The sequence below is a fragment of the Nothobranchius furzeri genome, chromosome 10 (genome assembly GCF_043380555.1).
Source record: "Nothobranchius furzeri strain GRZ-AD chromosome 10, NfurGRZ-RIMD1, whole genome shotgun sequence".
Classification (NCBI taxonomy): Eukaryota; Metazoa; Chordata; class Actinopteri; order Cyprinodontiformes; family Nothobranchiidae; genus Nothobranchius; species Nothobranchius furzeri.
The window spans coordinates 35,859,589-35,887,490 of NC_091750.1; the positions used below are offsets into that span (position 1 = coordinate 35,859,589).

The 27,902-nt window shown below is 44.9% G+C and overlaps 3 protein-coding genes across 4 annotated transcripts in view; 2 read left to right on the top strand and 1 right to left on the bottom strand.

The window, feature by feature from the left end:
* hira (histone cell cycle regulator a) overlaps positions 1–8,183 on the top strand; it is a 25,168-nt gene extending 16,985 nt beyond the window's left edge. The window contains exons 12-25 of one of the 2 annotated variants that reach the window (XM_054730312.2): positions 1–217; positions 295–380; positions 460–660; positions 729–872; positions 952–1,171; positions 1,244–1,351; positions 1,593–1,741; positions 1,899–2,060; positions 2,269–2,327; positions 2,414–2,519; positions 3,617–3,739; positions 3,827–3,990; positions 4,066–4,154; positions 7,875–8,183. The exon at positions 1–217 is cut by the window's left edge and continues 5 nt beyond it. In XM_054730312.2, the coding sequence (XP_054586287.2) occupies positions 1–217; positions 295–380; positions 460–660; positions 729–872; positions 952–1,171; positions 1,244–1,351; positions 1,593–1,741; positions 1,899–2,060; positions 2,269–2,327; positions 2,414–2,519; positions 3,617–3,739; positions 3,827–3,990; positions 4,066–4,154; positions 7,875–7,991 (1,945 nt within the window). In that variant the 3' untranslated portion in view covers positions 7,992–8,183. The remainder of the gene's footprint in view (positions 218–294; positions 381–459; positions 661–728; positions 873–951; positions 1,172–1,243; positions 1,352–1,592; positions 1,742–1,898; positions 2,061–2,268; positions 2,328–2,413; positions 2,520–3,616; positions 3,740–3,826; positions 3,991–4,065; positions 4,155–7,874) is intronic. The other variant, XM_054730313.2, reaches the window with a different exon arrangement.
* Positions 8,184–12,175: 3,992 nt separating this feature from the next.
* LOC107386188 (interleukin-6 receptor subunit beta) lies at positions 12,176–19,366 on the top strand. The gene is made up of 15 exons (XM_015960427.3): positions 12,176–12,343; positions 12,829–12,933; positions 13,024–13,135; positions 13,211–13,344; positions 13,911–14,050; positions 14,185–14,344; positions 14,454–14,533; positions 14,609–14,810; positions 15,550–15,747; positions 17,471–17,569; positions 17,645–17,785; positions 17,947–18,072; positions 18,156–18,240; positions 18,628–18,709; positions 18,795–19,366. The coding sequence occupies exons 1-15, from the start codon at positions 12,271–12,273 to the stop codon at positions 19,260–19,262; spliced, it is 2,205 nt and encodes a 734-aa protein (XP_015815913.3). The 5' UTR covers positions 12,176–12,270; the 3' UTR covers positions 19,263–19,366.
* A 3,633-nt stretch (positions 19,367–22,999) lies between these two features.
* On the bottom strand, positions 23,000–27,881 carry nudt12 (nudix (nucleoside diphosphate linked moiety X)-type motif 12). Its single transcript, XM_015960422.3, has 8 exons — positions 27,769–27,881; positions 24,920–25,126; positions 24,519–24,819; positions 24,162–24,438; positions 23,911–24,078; positions 23,721–23,834; positions 23,443–23,642; positions 23,000–23,292 (listed from the first exon to the last, which is right to left on the bottom strand). Exons 2-8 carry the CDS (start codon positions 25,123–25,125, stop codon positions 23,182–23,184), a joined length of 1,377 nt encoding a protein of 458 aa, XP_015815908.1. The 5' UTR covers position 25,126; positions 27,769–27,881; the 3' UTR covers positions 23,000–23,181.
* Between the last annotated feature and the right edge of the window lie 21 nt (positions 27,882–27,902).

A 27,902-nucleotide genomic window follows, 5' to 3' on the forward strand; every position in this document is an offset into this window, starting at 1 on the left:
CATCCATCAGAACATCTACGGCAAAAGTCTGGCCATCACCAACACCGAGGCTCAGCTCTCCACCACCATCATCGAGAACCCAGAGATGCTCAAGTACCAGCAGGAGCGGCAGAACTCGACTCAAGCCAACCCGGCGGCGGCCAGCGTCGGGTCCGAGTCGTCTGCTCCCAAAGTCAACAGTGTGATGAACGGAGAGTCTCTGGAGGACATCAGGAAGGTAAAAGCAGCCAGGACCAAGCCAAACGGCCTCCTGATGCCGGTCTTTGTGAACTTTGTTGTTTTCTGGTTTTCCAGAACCTTCTGAAGAAGCAGGTGGAGACGAGAACAGCGGATGGGAGAAGGAGGATCACCCCACTTTGCATCGCTCAGCTGGACACGGGGTGAAGAGCTGAACCTAGGCCTGGCTCGGCTCAGTTTAGTTTTCCTTCGTGTAAACGACGACGTGTTTTTCCTCTGCAGGGATTTCTCTCTGGCTCTGTTCAACAGCGCTCCCATCCTCCCTTCCGGCTCCTCGATGTCCAACCAGCTCCCCCCGCAGCTGAACTCCGACTCCAGCCCGGGACAGCCGTCCTCTCTGGGCCTCAAGACCCACCAGGACGGCGTCCTCACCTCGCCTCCTCCCAACAGCGTCGGCAAAGCCCTGGAGGACAACAGCGACGGGTACGTGGACATCTGAGGGGACATCGTAAACGTTTACCGTCCACTCACGTCCTTCTCTGCGCTTTCAGCATGAAGCCCAGTCTGCTTCTCACGTCTGCGTCCAAGATCGAGCCGATGAAAGCTTTGGACTCACGGTTCACAGAGAGGTCAAAGGCCACTCCGGGGGTTACGTCGGCCATCGCCTCCACAGCTGGACTCACACCTTTGGACAGGTGATTGACTCCGAGTGACTGTTGGGAAACTGTGATACGCGTAAAAATGGAGACTACTGTCTTTTTACTTTTCACGCAGCAGACCAAAGGACACCGTCTCTGTCCCGAAGGACCTCAAAACCAAAGAAGATACGAGCAGCGACAGCGAGGACAAGATCGGCGCCGTCAACAAGAACCTGGCGTTCGGGAAGAGAAAACCCGAGCTGCTGATGGACGGAGGAGAGGTGGTGGAGAAAAAGAAGAAGGGACGGCCGAGGAAAGACAAGATGGCCACTCCCATCTCTCAGCCCTTCCTCCAGGTAGAAACAGACGCGCTTCATCACGCCAGCGAAGCCTCAGAGTAAAGGAGGTTCTGTGCTTCATCACCTCAGGTGACGACTCCACCTGAGCGGGACTCCAGCAGGGTGGCAGCTCCTCCAGCTCCTGTCGCTGTTCTGAAACTCCCAACGCCGAGTACCCAGAAGGCCTTCAGCCTGCAGGTGAGCGCGCACGCACACACACACACACACACACCCCTCCATCCTCCTCCCTCTAACGAAACGTATCCAGGAGATTTTCTGTGAGTTGAAAGGTGTTTTGTTGAATTTTATTGTATTTTATTTAAATTTATAATTTAATTTGATTGTATTTATTTTAGTTTTATTTTATTTAATTAGTTGATTTAACTGTGTTTTAATTAATTAATTTATTTATTTCTTTATTTATGTATTTTTTGTGCAGGTGAGCATGGAGCCGGCGGTGTTCCTGGAGGTGGAGAACGAGGTGTCGATGGTTGCCGGTTCAAAGCTCAGCCAGCTGCGTTGCTCCAAAGATGGACGGAACTGGAACACCCTGCTGCCCAGCTCAGTGGTCACCGCGGCAGGAAGCAGGTAGAAGGCCTCGCCTCAGCGAGGTTCTGATGAGTTAAAACGTGGAATTCTGACGTTTAATCGTCTGATTTTGCTGAATCAGCGATTTTTTTCGTCGTCTTTGAAGTCCAGACTCGACATTTCAGCAAAGTAAACAAATCCTCTTCTTCTCCGCCAGTGACGTTCTTGCCGTCGCCTGTGAGGACAGGATGTTGTCGGTGTTCTCCTGCTGTGGGCGGAGGCTCCTCCCAGCCATACAGCTGACCACGCCCATCTCTGCCCTGCATTGCTCCGCCCACTTTGTCATGGCTCTGACTGCCGGAGCGGGCCTTTCTGTCTGGTTGGTGCTCGTTTATCGAGTCGGAAACGTGGCTGAACTTACGGAAAACATCAGTTAATAACAGAAGTGAACACAAGCAGCATAAATGTGTTTGTTCTACGGAAAATTAGCAAAGTTTATAATTAATGGAGTTTCAGACGTTGGCTGGAGGAGGTTACAGGATTCTTGATGTTTGATTTGCAAGCTGATATTTTGTGTTTGCATGCAGGGACGTTCATAAACAGAAGGCCCTGGTGAAGAACGAGTCTCTGCTGACCGTTTTGTCTGGTGAGGAACTAAATCACCTGGAGTCTCTACTTCCTGTCAAAAGAAAAGAGCTGGAGATGGTCATCAATGTGTGTGTGTGTGTCCAGGTGCTGACACCACAGTCTCCCAGTCAATGCTGACTCAGCAGGGGGTCCCAGTCATCGGTCTGTCCAACGGGAAAACGTTCTGCTTCAGCTCATCGTTGGAAACATGGTGAGAAACCAAAAATCCGGTTTCTTTAAAGGGACTTTACAGAGTTTTGAATTGTTATGCTCGTGATTGCCCCCTCAGGCCAAAAGCGTAACGGCAGCTTCAATAGTAGGCTCGTGCACGAGGCGCGCATGCTGTACGTGCACACTCCTTAACGAAAATAACAGCTGAGATAGTCCCTTGTGTGTGTGTGTGTGTGTGTGTGTGTGTGTGTGTGTGTGTGTGTGTGTGTGTGTGTGTGTGTGTGTGTGTGTGTGTGTGTGTGTGGGACAGAGGACAGGAGAACACGCAGCTAATTAATTAAATAATTTGGTTCTGTACCTTTCTCTTCAGCACAGCCGACAAAGGTTTATGATGGGTCAGTCCTCCTGCATGCTCAGATCATTCCCTTCCCTTGCTTGAAAAATTGTTCCAAAATGAAAGTTGAACCCACATCTTTTTTATCTGTGAATTCAATGCCGTTCGGCGGGTCTCGAATAAAAATTTGGGCATCTTACTGTAAAAAAAATATACCATTCATGTAATAAATAAACTCTAAATGCACTATGTTCACACCTGGAGTCAAACCCAGGTCTTCCGCATGAGAGTCCGACGTCTTACTAGGCGTGCTAAAGCGCCAGTGATGATTTATGTCCTTGATGACAGCTGAAACAACGTCAAACCAAAGAACGGTTCGGAGTGAAAATGGCTATTTTGTTGCTAATTAGCAGGAAATATCTAGAAGAAAGTTCTACAGGAAGTAGCTAAGGGTCCTCAGAAATGTAGCTAGCTTTGTCACTAGGCGTTAGGAACAGCGACAAAGTGGCACTGCCTCTCTCTCTGCTGCTAAAGCTACGGATAGCAAATGCTACGGGCGATGCCTGAGCGTGAACGCGCATGAAGCAGCCTGCTCGACCCGAGCATCTCTCTTTTTCTGTGATTTTACAGAAAAACAGGCAATCACAGTAAAAACGCCAGGGCTCATTCTACAGGACCAGGGCATTGCAGGAGAATGTATGAAGAAGATATTTATTATTTCTATACATGTTTTGGCTGTCACACTTCCATAATGCCCCTTTAAACCCAACCAGGTTTAATTTTCCTCCTCATCTCTCTCTCAGGACTCTGATAGCAGACAGAGGGGACTCTTTAGTCCAGTGTGCAGACTTCAGGGGCTGCCTTCCTTCCCATGATGCACCTGTGTCATCAGGGCCGCTGGCTGCCATTCAGGGTCGCAACATCAAGTATGATTTTAGCTGTTCGTCCCCTCAGCTGCAGCTTCCTCCTCCAGATAAAGCAAAAAACACCCAGAACCTCTTTCCTGTCCACAGCGCCGGCCGGCTGGCGTCCCGCCTCTCGTCCACGCCCCACCACCTGCAGCAGAGCATGACGCTCGCCTTCCTGGAGAACCAGCTGGCGTCCGCTCTGACTCTGCAGTCGTCACAGGAATACCGCTACTGGCTGCTCACTTACGCCCGGTTCCTCGTAAACGAAGGTACGGAGCTGTCGTCTGAGTCTAGCGCCGATGGCGGCGCCAAACTAAAAACACAAAACGTTTGTTTCCTTTTAGGATCCGAGTATCGTCTTCGAGAACTCTGCAAGGAGCTTCTGGGTCCCGTCCACAAATCAGCTGCTACGTCCTGGGAGGCAACGACTCTGGTAAGCTTATTCCACCTCAGAGAATTAGAGCTGCACCGATTCTGCTTCTGGTTTTTGGCTCAAAGCACCCATTAAAAATGAGTTCCTAAACCAAAAACTTATTATCAGGGTATCCGCGGGTCCTTAAAAAGTCTTAAAAAGTCTTAAATTAGCTTTTCCAAATTTAAGGCCTTAAAAATCCTTAAAAATGACAAATAATCCTTAAATGCAGTTTCCAAAGGTCTTAAATGACCAAAGACCCAATAAACAAGATATTTTTATTTCTTTTTTTTTTCATTATTTTTATTATTTTTTTTTTATTTCTATAAAATTTTCGTGAATTTGTAGTTAGTGTTCAGCGTTTTTGTGTACGATGTTGGCGTAAGTGGAACCGTATACATTCAGTTGGTTGTGAAAGGGGGCTATTTTTAGATGAGCACATTAGCTGGTTAAGCTAGTGGGAGCTTGCACCATGGGGAAGTGCAAGTTTAATGGTAACTGGATGGCTAATCCCACGTTTGCGACGTGGTTAGCACCGGTTCCAGGCAATAGCTGGAAATTATAGCTTAAATGAAATTTTAAAAAATTGCTTAAATTTGGTCAAAGTGGCCTTAAAAAAGGTCTTAAAAAGTCTTAAATTTGGCTCCCTTAAACCTGCAGATACCCTGTATTATTCAGTAAGTAAAAGCTTCACATGGAAAATTAGTTATTGCTTACATGAATCATGTGATGGTGCGTTCACGGGTAGAAAAGAAATAAGATTTTTGAGTTTTAGATTCTTTGATCAGGGATTGGTGAACATCGGCCACCGGCCGGTCATTTTTAAAGCTTTCGGTCATGAAATGTTATGTGAAAAGTGTTAATTATTCAATAATTTCTTGTTTTAAAATTTTCATGCTTTTGTTGGGTGTTTGGATGTTTTCTGAAAGGCCATGTGGAGCCCAGTAAGAGCCAAGTGAGAAGTCAAGTGGTCTGTTTTTGTTTTACGTTTCTAAACTATAGTTTGGTTTATTAAACTGTGCACGGCCACTCGGAAAGCCTGGGTTGGTAAGGTGAAAGCTGTTTGGGATTTAAACCTCCAGGATCAGAAGCTGGAAATGCACCGATCCTGGTTTTCAGGGCCGATACAGATTTCCAGTTCCTGCACAGCTCTGACCTGCCGATGCCACGTTTGGCTGATTCCTGAATCATTTTTGTTTTTAACTTTGAGGTCCTCTCTGCAGGGAGGTGGAGCAGGAACAGGAGCATGTAGAAACTGGTGACCATAACACCCCCTCCCTTAAAAGAGAAACAAAAAACATGTTAATAGAAGCCAAAAATAATCAACATCGCCCCCTTTTGTATTTTATTTTTTTATTTATTCGTTTGTTTGTTTGTTTATTTATTTTCCTCCACAGCCTAGTACTTTCTATGGTCTGTATGTATTAAGTCCCATTAAAGGTCTATAAAAATCACCATCTAGAAGGAAAAAAATTCCAAATCTGATAACAAATAAAATTCCTGATTATTTTTTATTTTGCCATCACAAGTTTACAGATTTTTTTTAAACATTTTTGGGCTAGCATGGGTCAACGGGTCGCTCTGGATTCTTACAGCTGGTCGAATTTTGGAGTTGAGCTTTTTAAAGAGCTTTTTAAAGAGCGTGAAGCCGTCAAATTCCCAATTCCCCCTCACCTTTTTAAAGGGGCACTTATTCTTTTCACTTTGGGGTTCACGTTTGTAGTCCGGGACGTATTTTCACACGAAATCTAAAATAACGTTTTCCCCACGTTGGAAAATAAGCGCTTTCTTGGCATCAAAATGCAACTTTCTAATTTTGTTTTCATGTCACGGATTTCACAGGTGATGTCCGTGAATTTTAAAGAGCAAGTCACTCCAAATCAACATTTTTTTTTGCTGATGAACTATATAAATGAGTGTCTGATCGTGCTGCAGACACGTGTAGTCACTAATTCGGCACTTTAGTGCATCTTAGTTAAAATTTAAATTTTCTGCCTAAAACTGTCAGTGTTGTGCCGTCGTCAGGTAAAAACTCTGCACTGCATTTGAATTTAAATCTTCCGCCGCTATTGGCTAAGAGGTACACTGTGATGTTACATGGTACATTATGATGTCACAATGTAGTGAGTGTGTGTATTTGTTAGTGGCTCCACCCTCTCGGTCTGCTAGGCAACAGTGTTTGTTGCATTTTTCAAACAGGAAGTGGGAGTTGAGTAAGAATCTGTTAGGGGGTGACTTGCTCTTTAAAGTAGCGTTTTTAGCCTCAATGACTTGCATTAGTTTTTTCATTCTTCCGGGGACCGTGGTCCGGTAGTAGGTGGCCGTGACTTGTAGGGTTGTCACGGTAACCGATGTAGCGGTAAACCCCGGTAAAAAAAGTTGACAATAATAATAACCGTCTTTTATTTTTTTTAATATATATTATCTCGGTGGGTTACCGTGGCTGCGGTGTAGGCGCGGTGACCCTTACCAGCCACCGTATCATCTGCTGAAGTTGCCGGCGGCACATGCGCACTTTGTTGTTTACAACCAAAACGTTCTTGAAGCTAAAGCTGAAATAATGGCCAAAGGAGGAGACGGCAGCGCTCAGGACATTTATTATCCCTCAGAGAAGACAAAGTGGGATGTACGGGCATGTTTTGGATATCTGAAGAATGCCGAGGGACAGTTGATAGAAGACGGCTATCCTGTTTGCAGCACGTGCAGAAAAAGTGTCTGTGAAAGGCAGCAACGCTTCAGATCTCATGACACATCTGTGTGACCATCACCCACAACTCTACAGTCAACGCAAGGCAAGCTAACGTTAGCGTTTTAGCTAAAATGCGTGATCCGAGGATTTGGGTTGAGGGAGAATGCAACGAGTCGCTATATAAAGCAGCCGCAGCGCCGCTACCTGCATATAAACCGTGTCGCGGACACCCCCATGTTGAAATGACGCTATGCATTACGGGGCTCCCAGGGGCAGATAAGAGTTGGTCTCTCTCCGAGAATAATTATGAATTTAACAACGATTACTGCCTGATGACATTTTCCCACATCTGCAAAGCTCACTGGAAGGACACAAACCGAGGACGATAATTTCCTGATATAGGGTTTATTACTCAAGTAAGGGTAAAAAAGTATCTGATTAGAAGGCTACTTGAGTACTGAGTATCATCTGGTCTAATATTTTTAAAATGATGACATCAAACAGACATAAAATAAGAAGTTATGGGAAAATATTGGTATTTTAAAGACTAAAGGGAATAAATGTAAACAAATAAACAACATAATTACAAAATAACACATTTTAGGCAAACTGCAGACACAAACTGAGGACAATATTTTCCTGATATACAGGGTTTATTTAGTTGTCTGAAAATGTAACACGTTTAAAAAAATACCGCGATAATACGGAAAACCGTGATAATTTTGGTCACAATAACCGTGAGGTTAAATCTTCACACCGTGACAACCCTAGTTCCTTGGGCTCCCTACGTGGAAAATCTTAAAAACTCGCGTTGAAAGTGCTTGAAAATGATTTGGGCAAAAGTGCGAGAATCCATTAAAAAACATATTTTTATTATAACTCACAAATTAATTCTTTCATCCTTTCTGATAAACTAAAAGCGTCGTTTTTATGACTTTTTCATCTAACCAGCTGGTTCTCCAGGTTCTGGTTCTGTTTTCTCTCTCAAACACAAATAATTCACGTTTGGCTTGTGTCGCTGATCTGATCCGTTTTCTGTCCCGTGTGTTCAGGGGCTGCACAAACGGGAGCTGCTACGGGAAGTTTTACCCGTCGTCGGGGAAAACCTGCGATTCCAGAGACTTTTCACGGAGTACCAGGATCAGCTGGAGCTTCTGCGGGGCAAATAACACACACTGATCCACACACACACACTGACCTAAACACACTAACCTGATCCAGTGGAGCCGAGTCCGGTTTGGGAATGTTGGAACGCTGCTCCAGCGGAGACCTGGACATCACGGCAGGGTGTTGGTGACGGCACGTCCGCTTGGGAATTCTTCAATCTGTCCCACTTGTTTTGTTATTTCAATTAGAATTGACTTTTTTTTTTGGTCTTTTTTCCTCTAAATTTGCTTTTGGAAACTATGCACCTCCCTGCTGCCCCTCTAATACTTTTTTACGGTCTCCATGGAGACGAGGAGTTCAGGCGGGGACGCTGGATCTGAGTAAACCCAGCCGCTTACAGGCAGCGAAGACGAGTCTGGACCTGAAAGGACATCAGAGGAAATACGATCGTACCAAAGGATCGCCTTCACCTGTAGAGGCATGAGGGTCACAGGGTCACCGTCCCGCAGGATTTACTCTGATTACTTTATTTGTCTTTAATGTTTAAGTATAAAAGAGCCGCAAACAAAATCGGTGAGTTAAATCAGGATGAGGTCGGAGGGATTTAAAAGGGCGTGGACCTGAAAAGCACTTAACGTTTAGCTGTCGGAGAAGAGGAGCCACTCACAGAAGTCCGTAGATCCCACCTCTCCCTCCGACTCACGTCCTTTTTATTTTTCTACAGCGAGTGGAAGGGGTCGCTGCTCTGAACGCCGACGCGTCAGACTAAGTAATAAAAGACAAAAACAAAAGATGGTCTTTTTATTGTCGTGCGGGATTGAGCGGCTCTTCCTCGTCATCTGCAGGCTGTTCGATCTAACCTGAGTTTAAAACATTCATTTAATCATGTTTTCTCCTGAAACGATGTCAGAATGTGAAATCATGAGGTTCGGTCTGTACAGCGATCATGAAGCCCAGGGAAAGGCCTTCTGGAAAACCTGTTTTTGTTTATTTTTAAATTTATTTGTACACTTCTGCAGAAAAGCTCCGTGACCTTTGCTGGTTTATTGTTTTTTTTTTTTGTTTTTTTTTTTGTGAAAGATCTGAAATCAGAAGCAGGTCCTGTTTGTGTTTCCGCCATCTCTGCTAACGCGGCGCCACACTTCCTGGTGTTCCGACGGGTTTCTGAGGCGCTGAAGCTCCACAGACGGAAGCGGTTTAACATTTAGCCTTCGAGCCGCTGCGCTAACACTCCCGCTAACGTCCTCCTGTACAGCATTTCCTCCTCGTGCTTCTTTGCTTATTTCCAGATGTTTGTAAATGTTTTTTTTTCCCCGTATGTTTTTCATTTTATATAAGAAAAGTAAAAAAATAGACATTTTGCTTTGGAAGGCAGAAAATAAAAAAGTGAAACGAGGGTTTTCAGTAAATTGTTTTCAATTCATTTGATTGTGAAGTTTTAAAGGGAAACTAAGCAGTTTGGCTCGTTTTTATGTTTGTTAGTGAAACCAAAACGTGAAACTTGTCTTCTCCTTCGCCATGTCTTATCTTAATCGAACAGCTGAGATGTCTCCTCAGCCTTCATTAGTGTCTACAGGAGAGATTCATCACTAAATCAAACGAATCAGCTGTGTTTGTGATCCAAACCATGCTAACGTGTCAGCGCTACTAGTTCCAGCAGCGACTGGAGTGGCACTCTGCTGCTTCCATACTTGTTCACAGCCTCCTCACCTCGAGAATCGACTACTGCAATTCACTCCTCTTTGGTTCACCACAAAGATCCATCCATAAGCTCCAACTGGTCCAGAACTCTGCTGCATGCATCATTTCCATAACCTGAGTCACCGTATCAGCCCTGTCCTGCAACAGCTTCCTGTTGGACGACGCACAGATTTCAAGTTCCTTCTCCTCACATTTAAAGCTATCCATACCCCCCCCCCCCCCCATACCTGTCTGACCTCATTCACATTATCCCTCCCGTCCGTTCCCTCAGATCCTCTATATCACTCTCTCTGTCCCACCTCTCCGTCAGCACTATGGGGAGCAGAGCCTTCAGCAGCTCTGCTCCCCATCTCTGGAATTCTCTCCCTCACGCCATCCGTAACTCTGACTCGTCTCCTTTAAGTCTGGACTCAAACCCGCCTGTTTCAGACTGCGTACTGCTAGTGTCACCTTTTCCATCTTCGTTGATTTTATGCTCTAGTTTGTATTCTTAGGCTTCTGTGTGTGTGATTTTTCACGTTTTTAACTTGGTTTTTTTGTTATTTTATTGCTGTAAAGTGTCCTTGTGTCCCATGAAAGGCGCTTTTAAATAAAATGCATTATTATTATTATTATTTATTCGAAGTGCGGTGTTCTGACCACAGAGGGTGGCGGAGGTCTGTGGCCTTTAACCCTGAAAAGGGACGTTTCAGCACAGACTGGCTCAAGAAAAAAGTTGCGTAGTTTCCCTTTAAAAGTGATGGAACCAAATGTTTTATCCTGAAGATGACTTTAGTTTATAAATATAAATATTCTTTGGTTCTGAGTCAGAAGGTCGATGTTAAAAACCCAAAACTGATGTTGAGGGGTGGAAATGCGTCCAAGGGGTGTGCAGAGTGTGGCCCGGGGGCCATTTGTGGCCCTTTTTAGTGGCCGCTCTGCTGTCATTAAATAACAGAATGTTACGTTTTCACAAATTAGATCTTTTATTTATTTATTTTTACTAATGTCAGACCAAACACAGATGAATTTACATGATTTTTCATTCTAAAAGTTGTTTTTTTTTTTAATGAAAAAAAATCCGCTTGAAATATTTGTGGCCCACATCTCAAAGGTTTCTTTTGTTTTCCTGCCATCAGTGCGCTTCCATAGATCGTATCCCATAGGGGACAGCAGTAGCTCAGGGGGCAGAGCGGTTTGTTGGAAGGTTGCAGGTTTGATCCCGGCTCCGACCAGAGAATGCTGCTGTTGTGTCCTTGGGCAAGCCACTTAACCCACCTTGCCTGCTGGTTGGTGGTCGGAGGGACCGGTGGCGCCTGTGGCAACATCGTAGCTCATCCCCACCAGCGGGAGAACAGGTGAATAACTTGTGAAGCGCCTTGGGGGGCTGTAGATAGCTCTATACAAATACAGACACGCTTTAAAGACCTGCGGATACCCGACATGGGAAATAAACAAAGGAAAACAACAACTTAAAGAAAAATCAACCCAAGCAAAGAACCAGAAACCCAGAAAGACAAGAACCAGAACCAGTGATAACCCTACCATACATCAGAGGCATGACAGAAAAAATAAGAGCAACAATGAAAAACACAACATAAACACACCAACAAAACCATACACAACAGTTAGAAACAGACTAGTGCACCCAAAAGACAAAATACCAGCTGGACTTAAATGTGGAGTCGTTTACGAAATCCCACGCAAACTCTGCAATAAAACATACATAGGAGAACCCGGACGCCAACTCAACACACGAACAATAGAACATAGAAAGGAGTGCGAGAAAGAAACAAGTTGAAAACACACAAGAGCAGCAAAAGAAGAAGCAGAAAGCACAATAAAGAAGTCAGCCGTAACAGATCACTGCACAAGAGAAAACCATGTAATGGACTGGGACAACACAAGGATCATAAACACGAACAGCAGAAATACAAAAGATGGATAAAAGAAGCTATCGAGATAAGGAGACGTGGATGTGGGACCATGAACAGGGACGATGGAGTTTACACGTTGGGTCGTGCATGGGACTGCATCGTCGGAGAGGGGAGAGCGGACAGCAGAGGGCGACAACGTCCTCTGCTGCCCGCGGATAAAAGGAGAAGGAAGTGACGCCACCATCAGCGTCAGCCTGAGGAAGTTTTGCTGTCGGCAAACGAAACGTTAGCAAGGTAAAGAGAAACCTTTCCTGTGTTTTAAAAAGAACCAAAAATGGAACACATTAAAATAGAAACTCTACTCAGTTATAACTCGTATACGAAGCTCGAATTGGGTGTTCTTTGGGGTTTTATAAAAAATATAATCTTGGTGACCTCACAACCTCAACAGACCCTCAGAGGGTCACAGACCCCGGGCTGGGACCCACTGGTCTAACTCTTATTGGGTACAGGATCTCTGAATCTGCTCAGCATTCAAACAGCGTTTCAGCTCTAATGCGATTGTTTTTTATAATATTTGCTTTATTCAAACTTTCTCCTATAAATGAGCCACAGTTTCTTTTTGGTGGGAGGAAGTAAAATGTGTAAAAAGCTCTGAAGTTACTTCCTGAGCAGCGAAGCCTGGGAGGTCTGCTGCAGTCGTGTCACCGTGAGCAGAAACCAGAGGCACCAGCTGCGCTTTTTACCACCAGCTGATCTGTTTGTGACCTTTAGGACCTAAAAAATGCACTTTTGGTCTTATAAACTTCCTCTGATCATCTGGACCCTGATGAACTTCCTCCCTCTGTCTTCCTTTGGTGAGTTTGACCTTAAAACCAACATTTTTAGCTGCTTTAATAATGAATCTGAATTCTCAGCAGCAGATTTCTGCTCCTCTAATCTGACTCACCGGTTTTTATCGATCAAAGTTTGCACTTGTTTTTTTTTTTTTTCATCGCACCTCTCACACCTGCAGAGAAAAACGATGTTCCACCGCAGAAGAATGGGAGGATTTATCGGCTAAAGAAATAAAAAATGGATTCATGTAAACATTTGATCAAAAAGAATCCGAGGTTTTGTTTTAGGAAAAGTTTTGAAAATGCTCAGAAATTGATGCTTGAGCTACAAAGAAACCCGTTAGTCACACAACCCTTTAGTTTTATTCTGCCTCACTGATTTCTGACTGGATTAAGGTGGATTTTCTAAAAACGTGTAACGAGTGTGAGCTGTAGCCGTGGTGAGGTCAGCGCCGGTGCGCCAGCGTGTGAATCATCTCGGCCCATTTTGTGTTTTTATCCAACAGAACTGACGGTGAAAAACACTCAGCTGAAGCCATGTAAGACAAACAAGCGTTTGTGTGTGACCAACCCTGGAGACTGTGACCTTCGACCTCCTTTATCTTTACAGAGTGAGTCTGGGCTTGGGTCTGGAGGTCCTGGATTTAAATAAAACATCGGATCAAAGGTCACCACGAGTGACCCGCTTTGTTTTCCTGCAGGGACGCTCAACGTGTCCTGTTCCTACCAGATCACAAACGTAGGCAGTTCTGTGTCATGTGACTGGGGTCAGGGGTCAGACCTTCAGACAGACGCCTCTCTGATCTTCAGCAGGTAAAAACCTCAGATGAATCCATGTGATAATCGTTACTCATCCGCTGTTCATCTGTGTTTGCTCTTAATCTTCAGCCAGAATCGCGTCTTCCACTGTGGGTCCATCTTTAACCCAGCGGCCGGCCTCAATGTGACGGTCAGGGTGAAGGACTTCAGGACTGGGCTGGAGGTCTGGTCTCAGCCTCACACGGTCCATCTGTGGAATGCATGTCAGTTCTCCCCGTTTTACCTTTAATTCCAGTTCTCCACGATATTTATGTAAACTATGAGCACCCTGAAGTACCGCTGCAGTTTTTTTTATTTTATCTTGACAACAAGGAGCGAAGCAATGACCTCACAGCTCGTTCTAAAGAATCAGGACCTAAATTTACCTCAAATTACCTCATCTTCTGCAGAAGTTGGTACAAAAGCTATTTTTGCTGTCACACACACACACACACACACGCATGCACACTTAACAAATTTTAGTGCACACAGAAAACAGCTCAGCGTGCGTGCATTTATTAATTTACATGGTTGTTAGCCTGAATGCTCATTTTGAACTTGTGTCAGTATTTTTGACACGCACGTGTTATAATTTTATGTGAAACTTTTCTAGCCTAGTAAGCTCTTGTAAACATCGTATTTATATGTTACAATCTTGTGTGCACATTACTCAAGGTTATTATTTAATGTGTGTAAAGCAGTTATGATGTCATAGGTTTAATCTTGCTAATGGCACTAATGCAGCTCCGTACGGTCTGACTGAAACCTGTGCATCGTCTCGTCTCTGCAGACAAACCGTCTCGGCCTTCGGGCGTTTCTGTTCTTGGCTCCACCGAAGACTCTCTTGTTGTTTCATTTTCATGGTACAGCAGCCATGATGGCCGCTGCCGGCTTCGCCACAGACCCAGCAGCACTCACATGTGGACCCATGTCAGTAAAAGTCTACATTCATCAGCTGTGTAGCTGCACAGATGAAAGTAGTTCATTTCAGTGTTTTTAGTACCGTGTTTCTGTCTTTTTTTAAATTAAATGTTAGTAAATTAATTAATTTGTTCAACTTTCAGGTTGCAGATTCTTTCCCTGCACCTGCAAGTCATAATCTGACGTACACGATCAGAAACCTCCTGCCATTTAAGGTTTATAGAGCATCGGTCGCCTGCAGAGGGACGAACGGCATCTGGAGCGACTGGAGCTCTGACGCAAACGGAAGGACTCTGGACAGGAGTGAACGGCCTTCCTTCATCAGATACTAAATCATGCAAAAGATGAAAATCACGACTTTTGTCGTGGTGATTTTGTTCTTTTCAGTGAAATAAACACCCGTCTCTTTCAGAACCTTCCAGGCCCTCCGTGGTTTGCTACAGGGTGGAGAAAACGGTTTCCTCCACACCTCTTCTCCATCTCAAATGGAAGGTAAACTACAGATGAGCAGGTAAAGGAAACTTTGTACGTTTAGTTTTTTGTACAACTTTAGTTTTTCCTTTTTAGGCTCCTGAGCCTGATGAGACTGGGGGTCGTATCCTTGGTTACCAGGTGAGCGTCCATCCAAACGAGAAGATCCAAAACCTCACGGAGACGGAGGCAGTCCTGGAGGTGCAGGAGGGGAACTCCAGCGCGACGGTCCGGGCCTTCAACACGGCCGGATTGGGAGCCGCTGCACTTCTTAACATCACTGCTGAAAAGCGCGTCAGTGAGTGTTCCTGACCTCCTGCAGCGGGAGAAATGTCAGAAAACCTCAAAGGTTCATCATTTTTCTGCTGCAGGATGACAGATTTACTGACGCAGAGTCCGTCAGCAGAAATAATCCCATCAGTCAGCAGAAGAAGTATAAAGTCAGAGCTAATGATTAGATTATTTATTAAAACTCAGATTCTGACCCTGGGTTCAGCTTCTCCTGAAGGATTATTTAACCTCATCTGTTGATTTATGAATCCAACATTTACACACATTTTAAATTTATTTTGCACAAATGATCTGTTTAGTTCACGAGTTGTGAAGACGCCCTAAAATGTTTTTTCTTTTTTAAATCGCATCAGAATAAAAATGGAGTGTCCGTTAAGGACAGGAACCCTGAAAATTGACCTTTGACCCCAGCTGCAAACAGACGAGAGAGTGAAACGCCTGCAGCGACACTTCACCACGAAAGAGAACCAGTTTCATCTTCTACTCCTTCGGTTTTGCAACATCCTGAGTCCGTTTGATTTTTGTCGACTGAGGAAACTGAAAAGCATCTGACAAACGTTCTTCCTGTTGCGTGAACACATCTGTATTCATCTGCAGATGAAGGCAGAACAGAAATGAGACCAGATGTGTAATTCTGTTATTTTAGTTCAAGTTTCACACAGAAACGATGAATTCTTGCTGTTTTGGGCTCGTTCCTCACGATGAAATGTTGCTTTTCACACCGACTCCTGCTCTGTCTCCTGCAGCTCTCCCCTCTGTGAGAAACCTGTGGATTTCCAGCTTATTTCCAGGAAACCAAACCCTTCTGGTCCAGTGGACGTTTCCCTCGTCTTCGCCCTCTTCGCCCATCAGTCACGTTTCTGTGGAGTGGAGGGAGGAGAAGCGTCCCTCCGCCAGCCGCTGGTCCAGATTGGACAGCGCCGTCACCTCCGCCGTCATCCGAGGTGCGAGTGCGTCCAGAGAGGCTGTTTCTGTTTTAAGTCTAAATCTGTTTACAATTCAATTGAAGTTTATTTATAAAGCGCCAAATCACGACAAGAGTCGTCTCAAGGACCTTCACACAGTAAACATTCCAATACAGGTCAGGTCATTAAGCCAATCAGTAAAAAGTTTCCTATATAAGGAACAAAGCAGGTTGCATCGAGTCACTGACTAGTGTCAGAGTCTTTACAGCAATCCTCATACTGAGCAAGCATCAAGCATGCAGCGACAGTGGAGAGGAAAACTCCCTTTTAACAGGAAGAAACCTCCAGAGGATCCTGGCTCAGTATAAGCAGCCATCCTCCACGACTCACTGGGGATGGAGAAGACAGAGCAGACACACACACACACACACACACACACACACACAGTAGTGTTTCTATGGTTACATTGTGATTTCTTAGTAAATATTCTATTTGGTGAGAGATAAACTTTATTGTATTTATCCTAGTGGATCTATAGTTAAACGGGTAAACTAGTAGTAGCACATCCAACGTCAAGGAAACAAAACGTTATTATCAGGAGAGGGAGAAAGTTTAAGTGGTTAGCAGCAGTGTGCTAGACGATAGCCCCCTCCATGAGGCCACCACAGCTCAGCAGAACATCGTTGTAGCTTCTTCTGGGGAGAAAAACACTTAGAGAGAAAATAAAGTTAACAGCTGAAATAGCAGGAAATAATACAGTTAAAGAGCAGACTGTAGAAGAAAGCAGTAGAGTGTGAAAAGTGGTCAGTGTGTCCTCCAGCAGTCTAAGCCTATAGCAGCATAACTACAGAGATAACTCTGGATGACCTAGCCTTTTAGATGGAGGCATGTTGGAGGCAGGGCAAGGGAGAGCCGTCTTTACCGACTGTACACTCCACCTCCCTCTACTCCCCCACTTGTCCAGATTTAGGCTAACATCAGATTTTAACCATAGGCCCTGTAGGAGCCGTTTATTTTGTGGGTTGGGCTTTCATCTGTGGTGGTGGTGGTGTTGGGTGTGTCACATGTGATTTAAGTGGGTCCTCAGGTGTTTTGGGAAGATGATTACGCATGGGTGGCGGGATGAGCATACGGTTTTTACCGCTCGCGACACCATGACAATATACTTCCTTTTGTGACGATCAACTGGGAGCACTTGGAACCGCATCATGTAAAACGCCAGCTAACGCTTGTAAAAGAAAATAAACAAGACTAACGCACAGACAAAAAGAGGTTTTGATTTATGAATAGAAGCGCGTCAGAAGCCGCCTCCGCCCTCACCCAGCTGGCTGACAACAGGAAGTGTCAGCACAGGCCCTATCAAATAAAAATGTTTTAAGCCTATTCTTAAAAGTAGACAAAGTGTCTGCCTCACGGACTAAGGCTGGGAGCTGGTTCCACAGGAGAGGAGCCTGATAACTAAAAGATCTGCCTCCCATCCTAATTTTAGATATTCTGGGAACCACCAGTAAACCTGCAGTCTGAGAGCGAAGTGCTCGGTTAGGAACGCATGGAACAATCAGATCACTGATGTAATGTAGGGAAGCTAAGACAGGAGAGATATGATCTCTCTTTGTAATTCTCATCAGAACTCTAGCTGCAGCATTTTGGACAAGCTGAAGACTTTTAACTACATTCTGTGGACTTCCTGAGAGTAATGAATTACAGTAATCCGTAATTCCGTGTTTGTCCTCTACTGACCCCTCACACCTTATTTTTGCAGATGTGGACCCTGATGAGTCCTACCTGGTGAGCGTATTTCCTGTGTTCCACCAGCAGTGTGGACCTCCTCAGGCTCTGGCAGCCAGCCTGCAGCTGGGAGGTAAAGCTGAGCCCAGAAACCACCACCAGTGACTCAAAACCCTCCACACAGCAAGCTTTTGTTTTGCGTTCTCAGCTCTGATGGAGGCCGTCGATCTGAAGGTCGTCGGCACGAATAAAACGGCGGTGACCATAATGTGGGCATGGCAACGGAAGTCTAAGCCAATCAGAGTGAAGGGATACAGAGTGATGCTGAGGAGCGACTCGGACACACGGAGTGAATAATTTGTTCCTCCTTTCTTTAAAGCCAGCGTTTAGTCTAGGAGCCTTTTATATCTCTGGGCGGAAAAGCTGCCAAAAAGACCAAAGGGTCAAAGGTCACGTATATGAAATACGAATCATTTCAGATCCGCACAAACTACATTTTTCTGTTTCCAGCTGTGCCTTTATGGCCGGACCAGCGGCAGCACACCTTCTTCAACCTGACGCCCAACACCGAGTACTCGCTTCTCTTGTTGGCCGACGGCGCTGCGAAAAGCACCGTTACCGTGACAACGCATTATGGTGAGGATCTGTGGGTGTCAGTTCTGACTTTTAATCTGGAACTTTGGGGAAAATAACAGATTTTTTATTATTTTTTTCTCCAGACGAGGTTCCTGTGGTGGCGACGGCGGCTCCGGTCCTGCTGCTGGCCGTCGCCGTCATCGTCATCTCCATCCTGTCGCGGACCGCGTGAGACCCTTTGTGCTTATAAACCCTTTAGAATTCACACGGATGGATAAACAACCTGTTTACTGCACAGAAACTAAGTTTAAATGAGACATTAGATCATTTATTAATCGTTGAGATTCCAAATTCCCAGTTTTTAGAAGTTTTTCTGACTTATTTTGATGATAAACTTGTTGATAAGCTCATAAAAACACCAAATATTCTAAACCATGATTTACATCAGAGGTCAGAACTTAACACGTGATAAATGATCCATCTTGTTGTTTAATGGAGCTTCACTTTTCCAAAAACATCACAAACGGCAAACGAAAAATGTTCATTCTTCCAGCCGAGAGGTGAAACCTGAACCAGAACCGGAAGTCCAATGATGATTTCTTGTTTTTGCTGCAGATACAAGTCACACTTCTTCCCACCCGTCTCCAGCCCACGACTCAGCACCACGGGCCAGTGGCTGATGAGCCCAGAACCAAAGGTACTCTGACCTTTAACCTTTAGATTAGAGCGCTGAACAACAACTACGGGATCATAACGTGTTTAATCAGCTGTTTGCTCCACAGAAACGCTTCGAGAGGAGCATCCTGAAGATCAGAGACTTTGAGGTAACGGATGTTGTTGGAAATAAGAGCCTCATCCTCCTCAGCCCAAAGAGTCGGACTTCATCAGAAGACTCGTCTCTCCTGTCAACCAGCAGCCCCGGTAAGACGTCACACGTCGGTCCAGATGTGGCTTTTGAGACCGGACCGATCACAGATGAGCCGTCTTATCGTCACGGTGACGGGGTTTATGCTGCACGGGACAGCGTGCGCGACGATAACTGCTGCTCTCCTCAGAAAGGAGGAGACATCGATCAGAGGGAGGTGGCAGAGAAAATTCAACTGCAAGAATTCAGCTTCCTGACCGACTTTCTGAGAAACCCCGTTCCTGAGGTGGCGACCAGACTCACAGGCGGCTCTTATCTGATCTGTGAGATGGACTATTTGGCAAACGGCTGCATCAGGCCAGAAGCCGCCGAAACCACAACATGAAACAGGCTCGGTTATTTATGAACTCAGAGATGCTGCCCCCCTGTGGTTGTGATATTAACTACAACCTGTGTTGTTATAAAGTTGGTTTTTATTTCTGGTGTTAACTTGTTTAAGTGCACTCCTCGCTGTGGTTTGTTTGATCTGATATCTGATCATTCCGGAACCGCGCTGCTCTGGGTGGCTGCATGTTGGAGTAGCTTTGTTGACTAGATGTAAGTTTTGCCTTTTTTTGGACATTTCTTCTAGTTTATCAAGAAAAACTGTATTTTTTTGACATTTTACTTTTCTGTGTCTGGTGCTGTGAAGCTTGGAGGATTTTTACTGCTATTTTTTCACTTTTTGAGCATTTGTTATGATGCGTAACCATGGCAACAAGCTGGTTTACAATCGGGAGCAGCTGGTTAGCATTGGAAAGGCTGAAATAATACCTCAACTGAAGCCACAAATCCCAAATGAGCTAAAACGCAAGAAGCGTGGGTGCAGAGCGGGAGACAGAGAACGAGGAAATTCAAACCATAATGGGCAATGATAAATCAGGTGCTGGTCAGCATCAGAAGCAGGGTTCTGAAACTGCTCAACAGCCTAAAGGTTGGTTTATGCTTGACGTGTCCGTGAGGTCCGCGCGGCAAAATTGCGTCATTTTAACAACCACGCCTCCTCACCCAAACTTTCCGCACCGCGCACCTAGGAAATTTTCTAACCACGCGGATGGACGGAAGCGGAAAAACATGGCGGACTGGCAAGAACTAGTATGGCAGAAGTTCGTAAATACAGATGTTTGTATGATTCAGCTCTCAGAGATCACCGTTATCAACATGTTGTTAATAATTCTTGGAGAGAAATAGCTCGCACTGTCGGAAAAGACGAGGACGCTGTTAAAAATGCTGGAATGCCATGTTGTAAACAGTAATTTCTACTTCTACTATGGTGTAGTGTTGGATGCATGCCGTAGAGCTCCATGCTGCCCCCTACAGTTTGGGAGAATATTGGCTCACCGCAGAGACGAGCCGAACGAACCATAAACGCTGCGAGTTGTGAAGCCTATTAGGGCTGCAACAACGAATCAATAAATTCGATGAAAATCGATTACTAAAAGCGTTGGCAACGAATTGCGTCATCGATTCGTTGTGTCGCACAACTCTTCCAAAAGCGCCCCCCCTTCCCGCCCGCCGTTGCGCGCAGACCAGAGCAAGTCAGATCAGCGCGAGGGAGAGCCGGCAGACTTGCGCTGCTGCGAACCGGTTCCGCATTGTTGTGCAGCGATCCAGGCAGCTGCTTCCAGCGCACGGTCCATTCTCAAAGTGGCGCAACCAAAAAACTATAATTAGCACACGATCGTTCATGTCCGCACATGTTCTCTATTTTCTGTCTTATTTGTGCCTGAAGCTCGCTACTGCGGAGCTCATCACCTGTGCTGTGGTGATGTCACCTCACGCAGCATCGAAAACGCGCTCTGCGCTTTTCGGTCAGGAGATCCCTTTGATCTGCTCAAAAGTAACTGGTGAGGTGAAAAGGTAAGAATCCAGGCAACAGATTTTCTGGAGACTTTAGATGAGATGCAGGAAGATGAGAGACAGACAGGAAAATAGTTAAATTAAAAACAAGAAAACAAAACAAAGTGTTGAAAAGTAAAATGTAGGTAGATTTATCTCCACTACACGTTTTTACCTGTATAAAACAATAAGTTATACACATGTCATATTTATACATCTGATACAATTCAGATCACCTTCAAAACTCAGTCACACACCCAGGGCCGTTTCAAGACATTTTGGGGCCAAGGCAAAATGCCCCCCCCCCCCCATAACTGGGCTCCCCAGAAGCCTCTGTGTAATTCATGCCCTCTCCAGTAGTGTTAGTTATACGGTGTTTATAAAAGCCCCTCAGACATTACTGACATGTTCTAATATTATCAGATGAAAAACTAAATTATCAGACATGCTGTCTCATCTGCTTCTTTTCTAAACTTGCAAAAAGTAACAAAATCATATGAAAGCCACTATTTGTGGATTCTCTGAAAGTTTCCATGGAGTGTGGGACAACTTATTTTTTCATTAATCCTATCGTCTAATCTCACAGCTGAAACAAGCATCCTTAATCATCTGTGCACAGGAAGCTTACCGATGCTGTAGTAAAACAAAAGGTATAATAATTTATTATTAATAAAACCTTGTTGCAGCACTAAAGCAGAAAAATTAGATTTTGCATTAAATATGTAAAATATTTACATATGAATTGTTTTAGAGCCCTTTTATTGGCAGAATCTGATATTAATTTAGTTCTTACAAAAAATAGGTCCCAACATGGTTTGTGTGGCGTTGCCATAGTGTGACATCATAGGCACAGATCCCCTGTCCTCTTGTTTGGAAATGGAAATATGGTCACCCTACATTAAACAAACTGTCCACCCGGGCTTTTGCGCTGCACAGAGACGCTTCGCTGCCTACGACTGAATGTCAGTTGAGAGTCAGTCTCATGCAGACTGACCAATGAAGAGAGGGCCTCAAGTTAAGACCCTCTCCTCATTGGTCAGTCCACACGAGGTGGGTCAAAGGTTACTCTGGGCGGGTTACGTGTTGTCAGGCATTCAAGTATTGAGTATATTTACTGCATATTACAGTAAAATATTCTGTATGTGACCACATTATGGTGATCCTCGGGTCGTGATGATGGAGCCCTTGAATATTGTTGCCCAGGGTACAACAAAGTGTTAATCTGGCCCTGGTTCCGCCGTCACATTCCCGCAGAAACTGGTTGATCACACCGGGGCCAGACTACTAGCATGTGGTTTTACAACCACAATGTCCTCAGAAGCAAAAACGCTTTTAAAAGGGAGGGAGGAGTCCTAACTGTTGCTGCAGGCGTGTTGTGTGAGAGTGCAGTTATATACTGGTTAATATATTTTTGGGTTCAGTTGCTTTCATGTGGCCTAATGTGAGTCTATTTGGGATCATTGGAATGATCAGCAGCATTTCTTGATGTGACTTTATGACAGTTGCCCAGGGCATCATCGCAAGGAGGATGGCATTCATTTACTTTTGTTTTATTTGGTATTTTTTCAGTCATTTTTGGAAATAGTGATCAATTTTGATTAATTCACAGCCTATGTTTAATTACATTTAAAATAAATGTCAACAGATGAGATCAAACAAAACAGATGAGAATTGCCCTTAAGCTGTTTAACTTGGACCAAGCATTTTAGGTCACAGATAGATGTAGCTTAGGGTCTCTGTCTATACACCTTATAAGACAATTTAGGTGATGGCATGTTGTTTTTCTGCTATTGAACTGTTTTCTAATAATGTTGTGTTAAATAAAGTGAAGGAAGGAGAGAAATAACGTTTCCCAAGCAGTTTTTAAAAATTTCCCCATGTAATCCGATTAATCGTGTCGAGACCCCATCCGATTAATCGATTATCCAAATAATCGTTTGTTGCAGCCCTAAAGCCTAACCCATCCGCGAGCCGCATCACCAAGCGGAAAGTAAACGCGTCATGCATAAACCAAGCTTAATAAAAAAGGCTGGTTCTGTTCTGGGGACGACTGTGGAACCGCTGGAGGAGATGATGCAAAGAAGGATTCTCCAGAGAATCAAGAAAATGATGGACAACCCTGAGCATTCTCTTCACAAGACTGTCCGACAACGGAAGAGTGTCTTCAGTCAGAGTCTTCTTCAGTTTGGCTGCAACACTGACCGCTACTGGAGATCCTTCCTGCCAACAGCCATACAATAACTCTTTGATGACTTGATTATTATTATTATTATTCTGAGCTACTACAGCAATCAGTTTCCCTCTGGGATTATTAAAGCATTTCTATTATAACAGTTTCTTCTTCTGTGATCTGATCTTTGAGTGTGAGTCATTTAAAAGTAAATCAAAACAATTTAAAGGTCTGATCTGAAGTCCATCACGTCTGCTTAGAGGTTGGAGTTCACGCTGATCCAGTGCCTGATCAGCTGGTGGGCGATGGTCTGTCTGGGGGGCAGGACGAGGGCCTGGCTGGCTCCTCTCAACAAGGACTCGATCACCTGCAGGAAAGAGACGAATGAATGCTGCAACGCTGGTCCACGCGTTTGGGGGTTTTAGAAACAAAAATATCTGGCCGTAGCGAGTTCTGGGGATTCATTTCGTCGCCACACCCAAAAACGAACGAGAAGATTCCTGGAGCTTGTTTTCACCTGTTGCCGTGGAAACCACCGAGCCTCTTCGATCTCATTCTCATCCACCTTGATGTGGGTGGAGATGGCGACGGCGAGGCAGCCGATCATGAGGTTGGAGGGCATGGGCCAGGGCTGACAGGAGACGTACTGAACCGGACCCACCTTCACACCGCTCTCCTCCTCCACCTCCCTCCTTACCGCCTCCTCCACCGTCTCCCCTGCAGACACGCCCGCTCGGTCACATCACCAGGAAGTCACGCCCACATAGGAAGTCGAGTTTTCCTGTTCTCACTCACCTGGCTCCACAAATCCTGCTAAACAGGAGAACATCCCAGCAGGAAAGACCTTCTTTCTTCCCAGTAAGCACTGGTTTCCATCTGGGTGGACCGCCAGCATGATAACCACCGGGTCTGAGAAAAATTTACGGTGACACATTAAATAAAAGGTGAGAACCGCCGTATGATTTCATCAGGACGGAGGTCATACCGACTCGTGGGTAGCAGGTGTTGTGGACCCCCTGCAGGCTCCTGCACTGGGAGTTAAGGCAGCTCCTCTTGTACCCCCCCTCCTCCAGCCGGGTGCCGCTGCCACACGTGGAGCAGAAACTGTAGCGGCTGTGCCACGCCAGCACCGATCGGGCCTGAGCCACCACGCCTTCGGGAAGTCGAGCACAGAAACGCATCCGCTCAGGTGCAACAGAGCCAGAGGATGAGACGAAACCATCACATCTTCCTCACCTGCCTCGTCCTCGCTGAACTTCAGCAGGTCTCTGTTCGGAGTCTTCGGGAATGAGCGGCTCTTTTCCCTGCAGCGTTTCAGGAGCTCCGCTGGATCTTCATCGGTGTTGATGGCAAACCAAACCGGAGGCTCGCGGCTACCCTCTTCTGTCCCGGAGGAGGAGGAAGAGCCGGGAGTCTTCTTTCTCTCCGCTCCGAGGAAGATGAGCACAGTGGACGGTTTCTGCAGGAGGTCTTTCACCGCTTCATACCGGAACCGACACAGCTTGGCGTCCATCTGACACGCACAGAAGGACACCGCTAAAGTTTGACTCTGATGAGGTGAAACACATGATGGGTACATTTAAACAAGCATGCCTGTTTGCCGTCCTCCTCGGGCGTGCTGATCATGGGGCTGAGGTTGGAGAACAGGAGGTAGACAGAATCTGGGTCGCTTCGTTTGGCCTCCAGCCAGACCTCGTCTGTCCTCTTTGCACTCAGCCGGTCCAGCGTCTCCCTGCTGAAGTAGTTCTCCTGCGGCACGAGGTCGGCAGCTGGCAGGACTCGCTGGCACTGGTCGTCCGAGCGGCTCAGAAGGTCGGCGATGTGTCGGTGGCCCCAGAACTTGGCGACATCGTAGGCGGTTTGAGACGAGCTGTTCGCAGAAAACTTGTCGCAGCTAAAGACAGAAAAGGAAACTGTGGGTACAGAGCTGGAGAAACCTGAGGAACTGGGCCTGTTCCCATCCGTCTCGTTTGCGTTGAACCATCTGAGCGTACCCGAGGGACAGAAGCCTCTCCACCACCTGGTGGTGTCCGTTGCGAGCTGCAAGCATCAGTGCTGTCCAGCCGCTGTATCCTGTCTGGTTGATGAGCGAAGGGGTGTGAGACAGGAGGGCGGACACCTGGCTCAGATCGCCTCGTGCTGCAGCGTCTAAAAATTTCTCCACCATTTCCTCCTCCGCACTTATCTGAAGACTCGTCATCCTGGCGGATAAAAGCAACAAATCTGCGGCTGAGCAGATCCAGGTGGCTAGGACACAGCTGGTAAAAGTTATTCATTATTATGAAAAAAGTTGAAATTTCTGCCAGAAATCACAGAAACTGGAAATGCAACACGACGCTTTGTGAAACTCCAATTTCCCCCTTTTTTGATCCCAGACTAGGGCTGGGATAACGATAAATGGACGATAACTACGAGTATGTGCACAAACAATAGTTGTCCACTAGATGGGGCTGTCACATGTATTACGTTGAGTCACATTTGGTACAGCTTCTTAAAGCTTCTTTCCAGAACTGTTCTAGACTGGTTTAGATCGTACCTTTCTAACAGAAGTTACAGCGTCTGTAGAAACCAGATCATGTCAGATTCTACCAATCTGTTCTGTGGGGTACCCCAGGGCTCTGTTTTCGGTGCACTGTTGTTTCTACTGTACATACACCCTCTTGGACTGATAATTATTTCCATAATGTCTATTATCACCTATAAGCAGATGACATTCAGCTGTACTGCTCTTTCAAGGATTCTGAGTTACTGTCTTAATTACTAGAGGGTTTATCAGCTATCATCAGCTGGCTAGGAGATATCTTCCTTCAGTTAAATTTTAAAACAACTGAATGTCTGACCATTTCCCCTGAGAGCATGGATCCCCTGATTAGTCAAAAACTTGGTCATTTATCTTCAGCCGTCAAGTCAAATATGAGGTATTTTAGTGTTAATTTTGACCAATCAATGTCTCTTAAAGGCCACTCAAAAACGTCGGTCTGAAACAGTTTTTATCACTTAAGAAATATCTCCAAACTCTGAAGGTTGAACTTAACTGTTAAAGCCTGAGGCTCCAACCTGAGCCCTGAGGTCCACACACCAGAACCCTCTAGAAGTTCCAAAGGCACCACCTAGTGGCTGACAAGCATATCACACTCCTTCTATTTTTTTTTAAGATGGCAACTTCACATTTCTGTTTATAACTGTGCTTCTGTAGCCCACAAACGGAGCTAAAACACGTTGTTTTACGAGTATTACTCTCATGTCACCTTGTGTTCTCATACATTTATATTTTAGAGACTTTCTTGTCCGTGAAAAGTTCATCAGCTGAAGTACTCCTTAAATTTGAAGCAAGTAAGCGGTGCTATTGGTTAGTTCTGGTCGGCGCTCAGTTTCCTATTGCACGGAGCTCTGCGGGGCGGGGGGCGTGCTTAGCACAAAAAAAAAAGACATTGCTTACATTATATCACAGTACATGATAAGATAATCACTTTTACGGTTTTCTGACAAATCATACATAATTTCTGAAAGAGGAAAACTCCGGAAAGCTGCTTTAAAGGGACATGAACGTTGCCAACCTACACACATCTTTTAATTTTTTTTAAATTTATTGACATGGGAAAAATTATCTCGATAAGAGTCACAAATTTCGATAACGATTCATTTTTGATTTATCGCCCAGCCCTATCCAAGGGCGCCCCCAAGGGGTGGGCCAGGGGTGGCCATGGCCACCCCTAGAAAATTGCTGCCCCCCAAGGAAAAGCCAGTGTTAACAAATCATATTAATGTTCAGTCAAACCATATATTGATCTTGTTCATTCAAGAAATAATTATAAAACAATATAAAAATATTACAATTAATGAGTAAAGAAATAATCGGAATTAAAAAAAAATACACATGTTTCTGCTGCTCACCATTTAAAAAAAAGTTTTTATCTCCATAGTTATTTTTAACACAGCAAGAGGTGAATTTACCCAAAAAATAAACATTTTTAAATTTTATCATGGATAACATTTTAAATAACTGAAATATACATTTCTGAAATGTTTGTGTTTGTGAAATTTATACGTACTGTTATTTTAATAAAAACGAATAAAGGCAGTACATTGCCACAGGCTAAATTCTCCCAGCGTTACCACAAGGACCAATTTGGTGTGTCACCCCAAAAATGTCTTTGGCCACCCCATCAAAATTTTCTGGAGGCGCCCCTGGCCCTATCCCAGACTAAATTAAAACAAAGTAAATCAAATATATTACTTACAGACATGTTTAACTGTGTTGTATATAGACTCATATTTAGTAGTTTTTGAGTCAGTACTTTCATTTACAAATGGCTGTAATCTAACTTTTAGGCACCTTTTAGGAATAATCTCAGATTTTACACAAAATAAAACACATCCTGATGTAAAATGTGTGGCTGCTAAATAAAAAGCAGCTGAGAGTAATATAACATCATCACAAATATATCCAATTAGCTCCGATAAAGCTACTTTATAATAGAACTCTAACTGTAACGTCTCCTCGCTTTCTTATTGGAGCACATGTGTGTCAATCAAGCTACTGCCCGCCCGTCTACTTCCGCAATGTTACAAAATAAAAATAAATAGAAAATAGTTGGATTTCAGCGTTGAAACCGAAGCAGCGATAGAAGCGACATCCTTCAGGTTTAGTTACTGAGTCTAAACAAAGCATTTAATGCATATTTTAACGGTTCCTGAAGCAGTTTTGTGATTTACTGACTGTCTCTGACAGAAAGACGCTAACCGCGTTAGCATCACGTTTGGTTCAAAAATCGAACTCAACCGAAAAACTTAAAATATTTTAGTTACAGGAGAGAATGTCGGAAAAAGTGCGACCACCTACTGTTTGACTCCTGGGTCCAAAGGCTGGAACGGTGACGAGTTGCGTTCAAGGACAACGCAAAACGCAAACACACACCGGAACTGTGCTGCCTTAACTTGCTGCCCACTCAGTTGGAATTCGGAGAACTAACCATT

What these genes read in the sequence shown, in the direction of transcription:
- LOC107386188 (XM_015960427.3), top strand. Translation starts at nt 12,271, where the DNA reads ATGCACTTTTGGTCTTATAAACTTCCTCTGATCATCTGGACCCTGATG. An exon ending in GGTCCATCTGTGGAATGCAT is followed by an intron (nt 13,345 to 13,910) that starts GTCAGTTCTCCC and finishes TCGTCTCTGCAG; the next exon opens with ACAAACCGTCTCGGCCTTCG. An exon ending in GAGCGACTCGGACACACGGA is followed by an intron (nt 17,786 to 17,946) that starts GTGAATAATTTG and finishes TTCTGTTTCCAG; the next exon opens with CTGTGCCTTTATGGCCGGAC.
- nudt12 (XM_015960422.3), bottom strand. Translation starts at nt 25,125, where the DNA reads ATGACGAGTCTTCAGATAAGTGCGGAGGAGGAAATGGTGGAGAAATTT. An exon ending in GAGAGGCTTCTGTCCCTCGG is followed by an intron (nt 24,820 to 24,919) that starts GTACGCTCAGAT and finishes TTCTGTCTTTAG; the next exon opens with CTGCGACAAGTTTTCTGCGA. An exon ending in GTTCAGCGAGGACGAGGCAG is followed by an intron (nt 24,079 to 24,161) that starts GTGAGGAAGATG and finishes GACTTCCCGAAG; the next exon opens with GCGTGGTGGCTCAGGCCCGA.